The following is a 15,670-nucleotide window of genomic DNA, read 5'->3' as shown; positions in this document are numbered from 1 at the left end:
TTATTGGTTTATTGATAAAAGCATAGTTACATAAATAAAAGTAGATGACAGAGTAAATCCAATAAAAACTCTCAACCATTAACAACCAACTCGTAATACACACCTATGTTACACACATCTATAACATAGATGTAAAAATTATTTCACAACAAATTATGTTGTTGAACATCATTTCTTATTACTGCACTTTAATTTCCATTCCATTCTCCTCGTTGCTTAATACTGCACTTTAATTTCCATTCCATTCACGTTTAATGTCCATTCCATAGTATAAGCTTTTGCCTGCCCATAAAACCCTTTTCCACTTCGCTCATTTAAAAACATATCCCTTTTCACCTTGGCTCATTTGATCAACGCGGCCTTGTTCCTTTTCCACTTGGCTCATTTGATAAACGTCCTGTAGCTTTGCCTCTTTTTCTGGAGGAGGAGACGATGTAGCACTGTCGTTGTTCGTATTCTTCCAGTCTTTGTAAATAACATACAGAATCAACTGCAATGCTCCGAGGAAACTTCCAGACCCATTTGGTACCTGTGGATCCATAAAACCATTGAAAAATTTAACACCTCCATCTCATAAATACAGCGCTAACATAGAGTTACACTAGAATAGAGTTACCCAAATTCGGGTTTTATAAGGATTTTAGGTTGCAACGGTAAAGATTGCAGGTAAAGGCATATAATAGAGAACTGAACGTGTAATGCTTAAAAATATTTACTTTATTCTTTGTTACTTGTAGATTTTAAAGGATAATACACTGAATTAAAAGTATTATATCTACAGCTTTGATTTCGATCATGCTATGCAGTCATGTTTAATGATGTTCTCGGACAAGTAATTTGAATACTTACCTATTTTATTTTGTTATACAATTTTTACTTCTGTAAAAGATCTTTATGATGAAGGTTATTCAATCATGAAACAGATTTTTTTTTATCTAAGTTACCCAAAAGGTGAATGTTTATAATTGTCGTGCAAATATATTTATCATCTATGGTAAGTATTGTTAAACGTACATAAACGAATGGATCGTTTCCCAAGAGGCCGAATATGAACCAGGAGGTGCCGCATAGGAATACAAAGAGAGACAGGAAGAACGGCATATACTTTACGCTCTTCGTCTTAATCACCAACCTCTGCACATCATCGAAATCGCGCTTCAGGTCACTTCACATATCATAATAAGGCATAAATGTAAATTGTTGAAAAAAACCGCATTCTCTTGACCGTTATGCTGACTTAAACAATGCTCACTGAAAATTGGTTTTGCTAAAGAGGAAGTAGAGAGATTTACCATTACTGACAGAGGAGACCCGTACATGCAGATGGAGAAGATGGCGCAAACGAAGCCGCAAAATAACCTCCTAATTTTTCCGTGCATTGCCAAGAGCGATACCAGGACAACCATTGCAAAAAAACTGAGAACAGCTACCAGAAGGCCAAATATCTTCCCCTGTTTCATCCACCGTCATTCAAATGGGCATCACCCTGCTCAGAAACAAATTTATTAATCAATACTATACTTACCCTGTATTTCTTGTCGCGAATATAGCAGATGAACACAACTGCGTAGAAGAATTCTATGACGGCCCCAGTTCCGTTAACCGTGCTCACTAGAAGGTTATTGGATGATACAAACGGCATGCCATACCATGCAGAAAGCAAGCAATTCAAAAGCGTGGAAACATACGGAAATCCAGAGAACTGTTCTGTCGATTTGTTTTTAATAATCTTCCAGAAAGTAATTCTGCAAAGTACCAATAGGATCATAAACAATTACGAATTATATATGCATCAATATGTTTCCTCATTAAATGACTACATAAGTTGGGAAAACTGACAAAGGAACTAAGAAGAGTATCAGGGCAGTGATGTTGCCTGTCATGAAAGAACAAATGAAACATTAAGAAACCGGAAACAAGCTTCTTGCATCCAAGAAATTAAAGTGGATAGAGCGTGTATACGCACCAGAGAACAACGATCATATTATCCTCATCCACCTTATCTTCTCCATGTAACGACGGTAGAACATCAACAAAATCAGATTGATCATTGGTTTCCCTAGCCTGCTCTACATGACGGTGTTCTTCGATGATATTGCTAATGAAAGCTCTCACAAACGGCACCAGGCGGGCACAACGAGCATATTGATTCGAACCTGCATCCAAAGATGCTGCCCATGATATTGTTCAGCGCATCCGCGGTATCAGGGGACGTTTAGATGAAAAAGCATGCATCAAAACAATTATATGATAAAAAGGCGGGACAACTGATTTCAGAACAGGGCGGGACAGCAAATTTAAAATTCAAATGACAGGAAGCGCGACTAATATGCAGGCGTGGATGTGAAGTACGGTACAGTCATTTCAATTTAGTTTAGTGGGGAAGCGCGAGGGCGGATCGGGCAGCCGGAGAGGGATGCATGCCATGCCGGAGAGGAATGCGGGCCATGATGCATGGTCGAGGATGAATGACCTCAACCACGCTGTCTGACAGCAGCTGTCTGCGGCTGTCAGAGGGGTACCTCTATAGCATTAACTTTGCTATGGAGGTGGAAATAGGATCGCCCTCCGTGGGCGCCTGTTCATTATGAGATTCATGATCCTAAAGCCCAAATGGATAAGTGACAGCTCATAAGGTCCACTAACGCCAATAGTGTCGCGATCAGGAAGTCAACGATTCTAAAGCCCGTCTGGTTACGAAGAATACAGTGATAGGAAATGTTTATTAAACTAAAAGTTGGAGTTAGAATACACGGGAAAGCCAACAACTAAATTATGCTTATCATTCATAGTTGCACACCATAGTGGACTAGTCTCTCTTGTTGCAAATGAGTGGTTCAAATTTGCAGTATTTGGAGATATAATTCATATAATCCTTTGAGTGCACGAACCTACATTCTCACTCGTACATTAATTTCTACGATTTAATCATTCAGATGTATTTTATATAATCCTTTGAGTGCACGAACCTACAATCTCACTTGTAGATTAATTTGTGGAAATGAATCGTTTATAAAGTTTTAGAACGAAGGGACGATTACAATATTAAAAAAAACATGGAAAATGAAATGCTTGCTAAGACGATAGCATGTCTTGTTTAATTTTCCATATGACACTCATTCTTATGTTTGATAAAGATAATAGTGTAACACAACATGTCCAGCACGAAATGGTGTGGTTTCAAAAGTCTTCATGTATGGTTGTATATTTCAAAATTGTGGGATGTTGACTAAAGAGAAATGTGTTGTTTTTAACAACATACAGATGCATTATGTTTTACAATAACGGGATGTACTTTTTTAAAATAGTGCAAAGGAATACAACAAGGCCAGAATGTCACTGGTTTAGGGTTTAGGCTGGAATGCTTGTGGGTTTTTTCCTTCTTATAATCGACGCAAAGGGATTAGGAATTCCATGCGTTTGAACATGTGTTATGAATGCCCTCGATTCGGTTATGGAATATATGTGATCAGTTATAATAGAAAATATCCCAATTATTTTAAATTTTAAAATTATTTGTTATTTTTCGAAAAAAGAAAAGAAATTAAATTAATAATAAAATTATAATAATTTATATCTATAAAAATATTATTATAATAGTAATATAATTATTTCCAGATCGGGGTCCGATGCAGCTGGGGATTAGACATGATTTAGGGATTAAATGTTTGGGATGGTGGCAGTCTCTTTCACGCCTTTATACGCCTTTGGTGAAGTGTCCTAGATCTCAGTGGATTTACGACCTTAAGTTTGGTAGTGACTACTATCCTTACAACACGTGGGAGTGGAAATTTATTTAAGAACATTTGTTTGGTTTTTGAATTGGGTTTTTATTGGGCAAGTTGAGGGCATCGATTTATATGATTGTCAGTTGTTTGATTATTGAAATGAATGAATGGAAAAGTACTCTTAAACTTAGAAAAATAATAATAATAATATTATTAAAATCAAAGTTTATTTAAACATTAAATTGATATAAAAGATATATTTAATAAAAATATTATAGTTTTAGTCATAATTAATAATTATTAGGTATATCGTAGTTTATATAAATAAGTGCTACAATATGGCTAGTACCTTAGTACCTGTCACTTGGTTTAAATAGAATTAAGTTAAAGTAAAAACATTGAATTGAGGTTAATGTTAAGTTTTAGAATCCACCCAATTTAGATTTTATTGATCTGAAAATTGAAGTGATTTGTTAATTGCAATTCTGCATTGCATTGTAGCAGTGGAGAATCCAATCCTACCTAGATACAATAATAATGTCTTGATAATATTTTTGTTGAGAATCTTGTCTATAAAATTTTACATCTTCTGTATAAAATATAGATAGATATATTTTTTTCAAAATTATAAATATATTCCTAAAAAAAATATAAATTTTATTTATTTATTAATTAAATTAATAATCATTTTAATTTATTATTAATAATTTTTATTGATATTAAATAAGATTATAAAAATATTTTATTATAATTTAATTTATTGGTAAAAATCCATTTCATTTTCATACTATTTAAAACAAATTTGTAATAACAATAAATACCTAAAAAAATATAAAGAAATGGTTTTCATTTTTAAAATAATTATATGATAATTCAACAAATCTATATTAATTAATGTAGGTATCTAACTATTTAGCACATGTCATTTATTGTTATTATGAAACTATAAACTACTTTCTGTTTTTTTTATTAACTTTAAATTCCTTAAACGAGATTAATGAAGATCATTCCTTTGCCTTCTAGAATTCTACGAAGTGCTTTTTTAATTGATCTGTGCTTAAGTGTATACAATGCACCCAACGCGCAGAATATAACCACGAGCTAGAAAAATGAGTGAAAGGGGCATTCCATTAAAGCATACTTACCAAATTCGGCCGAATCTAGCTGAAGAATTCGGAAATTCGGCCAGTTAAATTCGGTCGATAATTTGTTAAAATTTAATGAAATAGTCTATAACGCGATTTTTTGAAAGCTTTTTTGGCGGGTTTTTCCGGTCGAAATCCGGCAGGAATTTATTGGAATCGCAAGTTTGATAGCTAGTTTCTGCACAATGAAAGCGTCCCAGGGGTTTTCGAGGGTGCTGAATCCAAATATGCAGTTAAAAAACCATTTTAACTGCAACAAATCAAGATTTAACCTCAATTTCTTCCGCCGGATTCCATCACCGGAATCTCCAAAAAGTCGCATTATAGACAACTCCAAATTCAATTCGGTACGAACGGTAGCTAAATAAATTTGTTAAATTTTTTTGAGTAGGGAAGTATCATGAATAATAGTAAATTATTTATTTCTAATAAGATTGGTTGGCATCCAATCTCTTGCCACTCATAAATTTTTTGGGGGGAAATTGATTATAAAGTTTTTAGTATTTTTTGATAACTAAGAGAACATTAAGATTAATTCTACTTAGATAATTCTTGATCTGTTCTTTATTGTTAGTTAGTAAGAAATCTTTCATAATGTATAATTAAAAAATAATCACATTAACTACTATCTATTGATTAACCAACAAAAAGCTCTAATGGTTATGAGACTTGTCATTTCTTTCTTGTTCATGTAGAAAGAGTTCCCTATTCCATCTCATTCATTTCCATTCATTTCCATTGAGGATGAATTCTTTCTACTCATCTCAATATCTAATTTTATTTGCAACTTCCATAATGTAATTGGAAATGATTTTTGAGTATGACTTTTTGAAAAATAAGATTAGTAATTTTGATTTTTTAAAATTTATTAAAAAAGATAATTTTTTTAATAGTGGTAATATGGATACTCCCAAATTTTTATAGTATTGAATTTTACATAGTCCAATTTTTTTCTGTATCTAATCGAATTCCAGTTCGAACTTGGTAACTATGCATTAAAGTATTCAAAATAATAACATAAACAATGTTTTCTTCCAAAATTAAACTATGTTCTCCTTTTCCTATAAAAAAAACTATTTTCTCCTTTAAACAAATATTGAATATAGAAGCAAAAATTATTTTTATGTATTTTAACTTATATTGAAATTTGCAATCAATCTAACATACAACATTTTCTTGAATATGGGAAATGTGATCCTAGATCTTCCCAAAAAAATCTTTGTGATAACACACTGTCTCAAAATCTGAAAGATAGGATTGCAATAGTAAAAACAACATAAAAACGATGGACAATGATGGAAGGAATCACCGTTGAGAAATCGGGATGGAAAATTTATTCTTATTGCCTATTTCCCGGGCTATCGCTCATCTCTTATGTTAAGAAACAAGACGAAAACTTCCACCTGTCAAAGATGGATTGACTCGAAAATAAAGATCAATGGGCTTGATTTGAATTAAATCATTACACCTTCTTTTCAATGGGGTGGTTCATCATTTAAATATATGTTTATAGGTTGAAGTGTCCAAAGGTCTTGTTGGAATATTCTCTTTTCTTGATATAGTTAAAGTGGACAGAATCTACCCATGGTATTTACCATGGTATTTGCCCATAGTATTCGCTTTCATTTTGCTAGGGAAAACAATAAAGTAAGTTTTCTAGAGAGTCCACTAAGCATATAATAGGGGATAGGAGCTAGAAAGTGGGATTATTTGGAATTTTTATCTTATTGTGTTTGTTGAGAACTTGGCATGCCTAGTTCTACTTTGATCCTGGGATGGAAACTCCGCAGTGAATTTGTTTGGTGGATCGAGCCAAGATTCACAAAGGTGTTTCAATGTCTTAGATTAGTCTTTAATGAGTAATTGTGCGTACCATTACAGGGGATCCAATCTAATTTGTATGAGAATGTGTCTTTCTTTTCAATTTTAACACTAAAGTGTGTCAGATGTGTTAAAATTTTTAACGTTTAGGATCCTATAGTGGTATCAGATTTGTGCATCCTATCAGCCTTAGGGTTTTGTTGGCAGAACAAATTTTTATTTGCAGGATTGAAAATTATTGGCATAGGTTTGGTGGATTTATTTTTAACCCTAACCGACATTTTTCGTCTTTGGCGGTACTCGATATCACCCTAGTTGGTCTCTTACTTTCCATAATTATTTTTGGAGGTGATTTAGCTAGGGTGAAAGTTTTCAAGATTGGATATGTGCCTTGTTATAAAGAATCTGACCATTAGATGACTGAGATCTAATCCTCTCAGGGGAGATAAAGCCCCTATCAAATTTAGAGGGCCATAGGCTATTATCAATTATTGTTAGGGGCCACGTTTTAAATCATTGCTATTGTATACAGTGATTATTTATTGATTGCATTGTTTAAGGTTTTAAGGTCACACACACATTTCTTGTAGAAAATGGTCACGACCATACATCAAACAAGGGTTTGAAGACTATGAGGCCAAGCACATCTATCACATATGACCTGTAAACTGTCGTGGATATTCCACTAGACATTTCAACACAACGGATATGATAATATTATCAAAATAAGAGATTCTACACTATTATAGTTTTATTTAATTTCTAGATCTATAAAATTAACTATAATTAGTGCATGCATGTAAAAGTAAATCATACCAAAAGTCTTTTTGCCCTTGTCTTGCAGTTCTGGACCTCTTCTGCAAAAATGTATCTTTTGTGAACTATGCCTGAGCGTCTGGTGCCAAATCTTCCACAAAAGGTAGGGTTTGTTCCTCTTCGTGATCTAGCATGGAAGGCTCATAGAGTTTCACATTCTCTACATTTGCAACTCAGTAAATGTGCATATATGGTGGTGAACTGAGTTGATAGGCATTATCACCCACATTTTTCAATATCTCAAAAGGACCATATCTTAGACCCTTGATTTTCTTCCCAGACCCCTACAACCTCTCCTTGTTTAACTGTAGTCATACTTTGTCTCCCACCATGAATAATTTCTCTATTCTATGCTTATCATGCCTAGCCTTATACTTCACCTGCAACTTCTGCAGTATTTCCTGTACCTGTAGATGGATCTGCCTGATCTTCTCTATAGAATTTTCAACCCTCAAAGCACCTCCTGTAATGTCTTCCTTCACTCCTCCTTACTACCCATATGAAATATCCAAAGGTGAGGGTGGAAAATATCCAGAACAAGTTTCAAATGGGGACTTTCCTGTAGAAGTGTGGACCGCTCTAGTATAAGAATGTTGTATATATACCAGATTTTCATCCCTAGTCTTCGGATGCTTCTGGTCATAACCCCTTAGAAGTTGTACCAATGTCTTGTTGACTACTTCTGTCTACCCATATGTCTGTGGATGGAATGCTCTAGATCTCTTCATATTCGTGTCCATCTTCTCCCACAATGTAGTCTAGAATGCACTAAGAAATCTTGTAGCCCTGTCTAAAATGATGCTCCTTGGTATCCCAAAGTGTACCCAGACTTTTCCAAAGAACAAGTTTGTTGCTTCTTGTCCGCAGATGGTCTTTTTACATGGCATCAAAACACACATCTTGCTGAACTTGTCAACTACCATGAATAGGTAGTCATGTCCCTTCCTGGTTGTCGGTAAACCTCCCACAAAGTCCAAGGAAATGATTTGCCAAGGACGAGTAGGTACATTTAAGGGATGATACATACCATGTTTCCTGTTGCTAGGCTTTTTGGTACAACAAAGCATGCATCCTCTTATGAACCTAGCTACTTGTTCTTGCATCTTGGACCAATACAGATACCTCTACAAGTTAGCCATGGTCTTCCCTACATCAAAGCGCCTTGCAACCTTGGAGGTGTGAGCCTCTATAATCAACTACAAACACTCACCTTTAGGAACACATAGCTTATCCAGCCTGTAGAGTAGCCCATCCTGGAGATGTTAGTCAATGGTGTTTTCGCCATCATGCACATGAATCTAACTCTGCAACTACTGATACACCTCCTTGAAGTCCTCATCTTTTGAATATGCCTCTCTGTATGCATCATGGGTGAATGACTCCATGTGCATAAGAGTCCCAAAATCTGTAATCTTTGATGTGGGTGGCCTTAAAAGCACATCGACGAACTTGTTTGCGTTGCTCTTCTTATACTTGATCACCAAATGGAACTGTTGTAAAAACCCCATCCACTTGTAATGCCTCGTCTGTTGTAGCTTATTCTGGGCTTGTGGGTACTATAACAACTCCTTATCCAAGTGGATTATTGTCTCCTTTCCCATTAGATAATGCTTCCACTTCTTCAGATCTTGCACCACGGAATAGAGCTCCTTATCGTAGGTAGGGTAGTTAAGAACTGCCCCATCCAATACTTCAGAATGGTAGCAAACAGGCCTTCCTCCTTGCATCAAGACAACTCCCATAGCATACCCACTTGCATATGTCTCCACTTCAAAGGGTTGTTGCAAGTTTGGTAATGCCAAAACTGTTGCTTCACTGATCTTATTCTTTGACACATCAAAAGCCTTATGCTACACTTTTCCCCACTGGAAACTCTTGCCACTTGTTGTTATGGTGTGGAGCTGTGCTGCTATTATTGAAAACGCGGCTATGAATTTCCTTAGGTACTGTGTTGCTCCAATGAAACTCCTAACCTCAGTAACATTAGTAGGCACCGACCATTTTATGATGGCCTCCATATTGGAAGGATATATCTTCAATTCTCCTCCACTAATCACATATCCCAAATACACCAAGGACTGTTACGCAAACTCGCACTTCTTGAGATTTTCTAGCAACTGGTGCTTCTTCATTGTTTCCATCACCTGCGTCAAATGTGAAATATTCTCATCCCAAGTAGCACTATATACCAATATATCATCCAAATAGATAATAAAAAAGGAATCTATAGAAGGGCGTAGTACATCATTCATTAATATCATGAATGTAGTTGATGCATTACATAGGCCAAATGACATAAATAACCACTCATGCAAACCTTGCTTGGTTTTGAAGGCAGTCTTCCATGTATCTTCTTCTTTGACTCGAACTTGGTGATTTCCAAACTTCAAGTCCAGCTCGATGAAATACTTTGCTTGCTGCAGTTGATCTAGCAGATCGTCTATCCTAGGCAGGGGGTATCTATTCTTGAGTGTGATTTTATTAACCACCCTGTAATCTATACACATCCACCAATTCCCATCCTCCTTTGGAACAATAATGATGGGTGACCCACATAGTGATGTACTCGGTTGAATGACACCCTGTTCCAGCAGTTGCTGCAACTGTTTCTTCACCTTCTTGCTTCTATAACAGACTGCTTGTACAACCCAATATTTGGCAATGGGGAGTCTAGCAATAGCTAGACCTCGTGCTCCACTTCTCTCTTAGGGGCTATCCCTTTAGGATCTCGGAACACGTCATTGTATGCATGTAAATACTCCTCCAATTGTTGTTTTTGTTTCTTAGCACACCCCTCTAGGGATGCCTTGCTTCTTATTGACTCCTATATAGATTGATTTTCTCTTAAAAACAATAAAACATACTTCTTGCTGGAACTAATCAATTTCTTAGCTTGGTTGGCACTTACAAGTGATATTTTTGACTTGCCTTTATGTGCATTTATGATGAATGATTTTCCATCCTTGATGAGCCGATACTGGTTATATCTCCTCATGAATATTGCATCACACATGTACATGTAGGGACTCCCAAACACGACTCCACATACATCAAGGGGAGCCACATCCAGATCTACTTCATCAATAAAATCAACACGGATAACAAATCTAATTTTACATTATTTTTTTACCTTCAACTCTGCATCCTTATGTACCCATCCCTGTGGATATGGGTTTGGATGATCACAAACTTCCAGCCCTAACTTCTTGACTAGATCTGCTGCAATGAGATTTGATCAATCTTCTTCTTCTTCACCTCTATCTTTACATGGAAGAGTTTGGTCATTTCTTTCTCTTCTTGTTGCTGAAGCCTACTCGGATTCACCTCCTTCTGCACTGATGTAGAGACGATCTTCTCATCCACGCCTAAGCTGATTTCAACTTGGTTGCTCGAATCAGTGGCCATGAGATTCTTCTTCTTATTATATTTCTTCTTTTTCTTTAGGTTTAGCTCTGGATGCAACTTCCAACACTTCTCCTCTGTATGGCCATCAATGTTGTAGTGGTTACTATGTTTGCTAGGATCTTTTCACTGGTGTGTTGTGGATCCCGTCTTTTACCTTTTCCACCCTTTTTCTTCTTCCCATTCTTAGAAGCATCTTGTTGATCCTTTTGCTTCGATCCACTTGATTGCGCTCTTTTCAAGCCCATGTTCTCTAGGTACTGTGCCTGTACACAAGCCGCATCCACCATTTTGGGCTTGAACAACATCACTTGCTCATGCAAATAGTGGTGCATGCCCCCCAAATACTTGAGGAGTACATCTGGGTTCTTTGGAGAGATACCCAACATTATAGCCATCTTTCTGAATTTTGTGGTGTACTCTTTCATGCTTTGGCCTAGCTTTTGCCTGAGGTAATGCCACCGGATCCACTGGTCTTCCATATACCTTATGGGATCAAACTATGACTTAATGCGGGTTTTGAAATCCTCCCACTTAGTCACTAGAGGTTCTCCCTCTAACCTCAAGGTTTCCGTCTAGCTCTCCCACCAAGTCAATGCATGACCCTCCAATTTCATTTGCGTGAATGAGATCTTTTGTCCTTCCTCGATCTGATGGACACTAAAATAAACTTCCAGTTGCTGCAACCAATGGCTCAGCTTCAGAGAGTCAATATTGTTGTGGTATGGATTGATATCAAATTTTGCTTCCACTTTAAATAGGGATTGGTTCACGACACTCGAATTGGGTTGATCTTTTCCAGGTTCTTTCCTCGTTTGGTTATCTGTGTCTTCCCGGTCTCCTAACCCCCTTTTAATTTTTCCTCTACATTTGAACCCCTTTCTTCTCGAAATTTGCCTAGCTTATTTCTTGGGGTTGCCATGAGGAGGTTGACCTTACGGTTTATATCCGCGACTTGTTCTTAGAGAGGCGAAAACCTCACCTCTGCAGGATCACGAGGTTCATTTACAAATTCATCGCCCATGATTAGGGTTTTATTATTTTTGGACTCACTGATCTAGATCCATACAATCTCTATAAAATACCCAAAGAAACCTACTCTGATACCAAATGACCTGTAAACCCATGGATATTCCACTCGAAAGTTCATCACAATAGATCCAATAATATTATATTAAAAATTTGGGATTCTACACTAATACAATTTTATTTAATTTCAAAATCTGTAAAATTAACTGTAAATCATGTATGCATGTAAACATAAATCAAGAAGAAAATTAGAGAATGGAAAAATAATCTCACACACACATAATAGAAAAAATATGCTATCTGCGAAACACTTTCGAGAGAAAACCCAACTGGAAGGTGACATCGCTTCGCTCTCTTTCTGTGTCTGGAAATATGGCTGCAAATACAAGAAGTAGTGTCTCCGGCCTCTGGGCTGCTACTGTGAGCAGATCCTCTCTATGTGCTCTACCTCCTATCTCTCCTGTCTACCTTTTCTCAACTATGGAACAAAATTCTCTCAAAAGAATGGAATGCCTCTTCCTCCTAGTGGCCTAGTTATAACACAACCCGATAGCCTATTAGTGGTTAAGTTTGACTACATCAACTCTTAACTAGAGTTATAAAATAGACTCTTCTAGAGTAGTTTACATCACAAACACGTGGGTAGCCCTTTTTCCATAAATAATGGGGGTTGACGTGGCATCCTCTCCAACTATAGGTGTGAAAATAGGGAGGTCAACGTCTAAGTGGCATAACGTTTGCATACAGACTCCGATTGACATTATTCTTGCATCGTTGGAAATATCTATGTGTGTAGAATAGCATGAAAATGTTATGTGCTTTAGAGGAAAACTTTTACTCCTAAAAATATCATTTGATGCCTCAAAACACTCCCATAAGGTTTCGGACCCCATTTCGCCAAACTAGGTCCCACCGTAAAATCCCGTGAGCTGATTCCTCCACTTTTTTTTCACTCCAAATGCATCGAGATGGATGGAAAATAATACAATGATCCAATTGGAATCAACATGGAACACAACGGGGAATCATCATACATCCGAAGGTCGAGAAGCCATAAACTACCACAACATAGGGTTAAAGGAAGTTTATACATTGGTTTGCAGCTGAGAGGTCATACACTAATTACATATCATAACAGATAGAATCATTGTTATAAGAGTCACCCATTGTATCGTGGAGGAAAGCTAAAGAGCAGGAAATTCTCTCCAGGAATTGAGCAGGTTGTTTGAAGGAGCCATGCCACGAAAGGGTCAAGATCATTATCTTTATCGAGCCTTATTTTCTAAATTTTTCGATAGAGCCAAGGGACCATGTACATAATAACTACATCAACACCATGGATCAGGAAAGGGCCATTGTACTGAAGGTTGATAGGCAATACTTATCAACATCGAGGATTATAAAGTTAGTCGAGAAGCCTCATATCTACCCGATCATGCTAAGATCTAAACCCAAATTCAAGGCTATGCACATGTTAAACCAATGGCTCGATAGGATCAAGGGGCCATTATGTACGTGAATTTCCCACAAAGAAGAAACGATTAATAATTGGCATAAATATCTAGGTCTATGTGTGGCGGGATCAACAGAGCAATGGGTCACTTGGAAGCCATATACAAAATTAGGCATTGTCACGTAGAATCGGTATGCAAAGATCCTTAGATCACAATTGAAGTCATTGGTCACGAAGCAAACTATATAGGGGCAACAAAGGCATATGATCTATATGTGGAAATCTTAGAGTAGGGAAATAGGTATAGATGGAGACCAAGACCACAAACAATTATAATAATAGCGATGTGTTAATCCAACGATTTGGATGTGGTGGTTGTGATGGCCATTGCGACAGCAGTGGGTTAGGGAGATGGGTCGAGCAACCATCCAAATAATGTGATTACATCTTATCTGAGACAGTGCAGTTGGTCATATCCAAGCCTTGTGCATTGTCGTTGGTCGTAAAATAAGGACTCTGTAGCCACCACATGCTACAAGATTGTTAGAGCAAATTGCTTATTTGGTAAAAGAATCAAGTCACCCTTTTTCATATTTGTCTACAAGGGAGGCTCGAACCACTAGTTCGTTGCTCTGTAAGATCCAAAAGGTTAAAAATTTTAACAGATCTGGGCCACTTTAATGTTCGAATTAAAAATGCTTGCAATCAAAACACTGAACACAAGGGGACCTGAAACATACAACTTCTTATTTTTATTAATAATGGAAAAAAAAATGCAAACCCATACAAATTAGAAGTGAGCCCCTGCAATGGCATGCACTGATGGTCATTGAAGACTAATCTAAGACATTGAAGCACCTTTGTAAATCTTGGATGGATACAGCAAACATATTCACCGTGAGGTTTCCATCCAGGGATCAAAGTGGAACTAGCCACGCCAAGTTCTTAACAAACACGATAAGATAAAAAAATTCTGATGATCCCACTGTCTAGCTCCTATCCCCTTTTATAGGCTTGATGCAGGAAAAATTTTAAATGCTAATATTCACAGGTGGGCTAATATTCCATGCTTTTTCCAAAATAAAACATTCTCCAATCTCCATTTTTCTAAAAATGAATTCGCCCAAAATTTATAGTATAAAATTATTTTACCTTAAAAATTGCCAATATTATATATTGTCTATTATAAAATAATTAGAAATTTAAACATTTTTACAATATTATCATCAAACATTTTAAAATTTAGATATTAGGGACTAGTAAGATTTGCCCAAGGTTGCTAAAATTTAAGATAAACTTGCATCCTTAAATTTTTCCCTTGCTTGATGGACTCTCTAGAAACCTTATTTTATTATTTTCCCTCGAAAAATGAAGGCAAATAACATGGGTTGATACCATGCGAAAATACCATGGAAAACACCATGGGTAGATTTTGTCCACTTTGACCATATCAAGAAAAGAGAATATTACAAATCCTCTTGCCCAAAGATTGCTTGTCCTCAATCAATCCACTTCTATCTACGACAAAAGCATATGTATACTAATAGCAAGATTCCATACAAACCAAAGTGTTATCCTGTGCCTCCATGCTAAATGATCCTGAATGGATACTTTGATACTTGGATCCAAAGAGTCCTCTGGCCAATCCTTTCCTTAATAGATTCACCTGGATTCCAATGCCACCTAATTCCTGGGACCTACGGGTTATGGTACCATTTCATCCCTCCATAACATAGTTACTGATCAAATGAGAAAATTCCCTAGTACCAATTTTTTTGAGGTAGCAAAAAATCACTCGATTTTGAAAAATGGTGTTTCAGAATACACCTTTCCTTTTTGGAGCGTATATTTTCCACTTTATTTTTTTTTTTTAATGTATCAAATGAACATTTTTTTAAATGTTAGTGATTTCAATGCTTATTTTGAAAAGTGTTGATGCAACATTAACACATTTTTTTAGAGGGCTTATTTTTTTACACATTTTTTTATGTATCAAGTGTGAACATTTTTTTTGGTTAGTGATTTTCATCTTGATTTTGAAAAGTGTTGATGACCATCAACCCTTTTTGTTTAAAAGGCTTAATTTTTACACTTTAAATTTTCTAATGAATCAAGTGTGGATTTTTTTTTTAAATGTTGGTGATTTTCATGTTAGTAATAAAGCATAAAAATAAAAATAAAAAAAATGACAAAAAAACAAATACAAAAAATATATAAAACAAAAAACCTTTATAAATGTGAAAAAAAAAACCAAAATTAACTCGTAAAAATAAAAA

The 15,670-nt window shown here is 36.0% G+C and overlaps 1 protein-coding gene across 1 annotated transcript; it reads right to left on the bottom strand.

Moving 5' to 3' along the window:
- On the bottom strand, nucleotides 1–2,179 carry LOC149241308 (bidirectional sugar transporter SWEET1-like). The gene is made up of 6 exons (XM_089370506.1): nucleotides 2,116–2,179; nucleotides 1,840–1,876; nucleotides 1,526–1,745; nucleotides 1,293–1,451; nucleotides 1,015–1,134; nucleotides 1–529 (listed from the first exon to the last, which is right to left on the bottom strand). Exons 1-6 carry the CDS (start codon nucleotides 2,177–2,179, stop codon nucleotides 311–313), a joined length of 819 nt encoding a protein of 272 aa, XP_089226632.1. The 3' UTR covers nucleotides 1–310.
- Between the last annotated feature and the right edge of the window lie 13,491 nt (nucleotides 2,180–15,670).

The sequence above is a fragment of the Pinus tabuliformis genome, chromosome 8 (assembly GCF_031772625.1).
Source record: "Pinus tabuliformis cultivar Carrire ecotype Pingquan chromosome 8, CPIR1, whole genome shotgun sequence".
NCBI lineage: Eukaryota > Viridiplantae > Streptophyta > Pinopsida > Pinales > Pinaceae > Pinus > Pinus tabuliformis.
The sequence above is the reverse complement of the archived record's forward strand: the minus strand, read 5'-3'. Positions and strand labels throughout refer to the sequence as shown.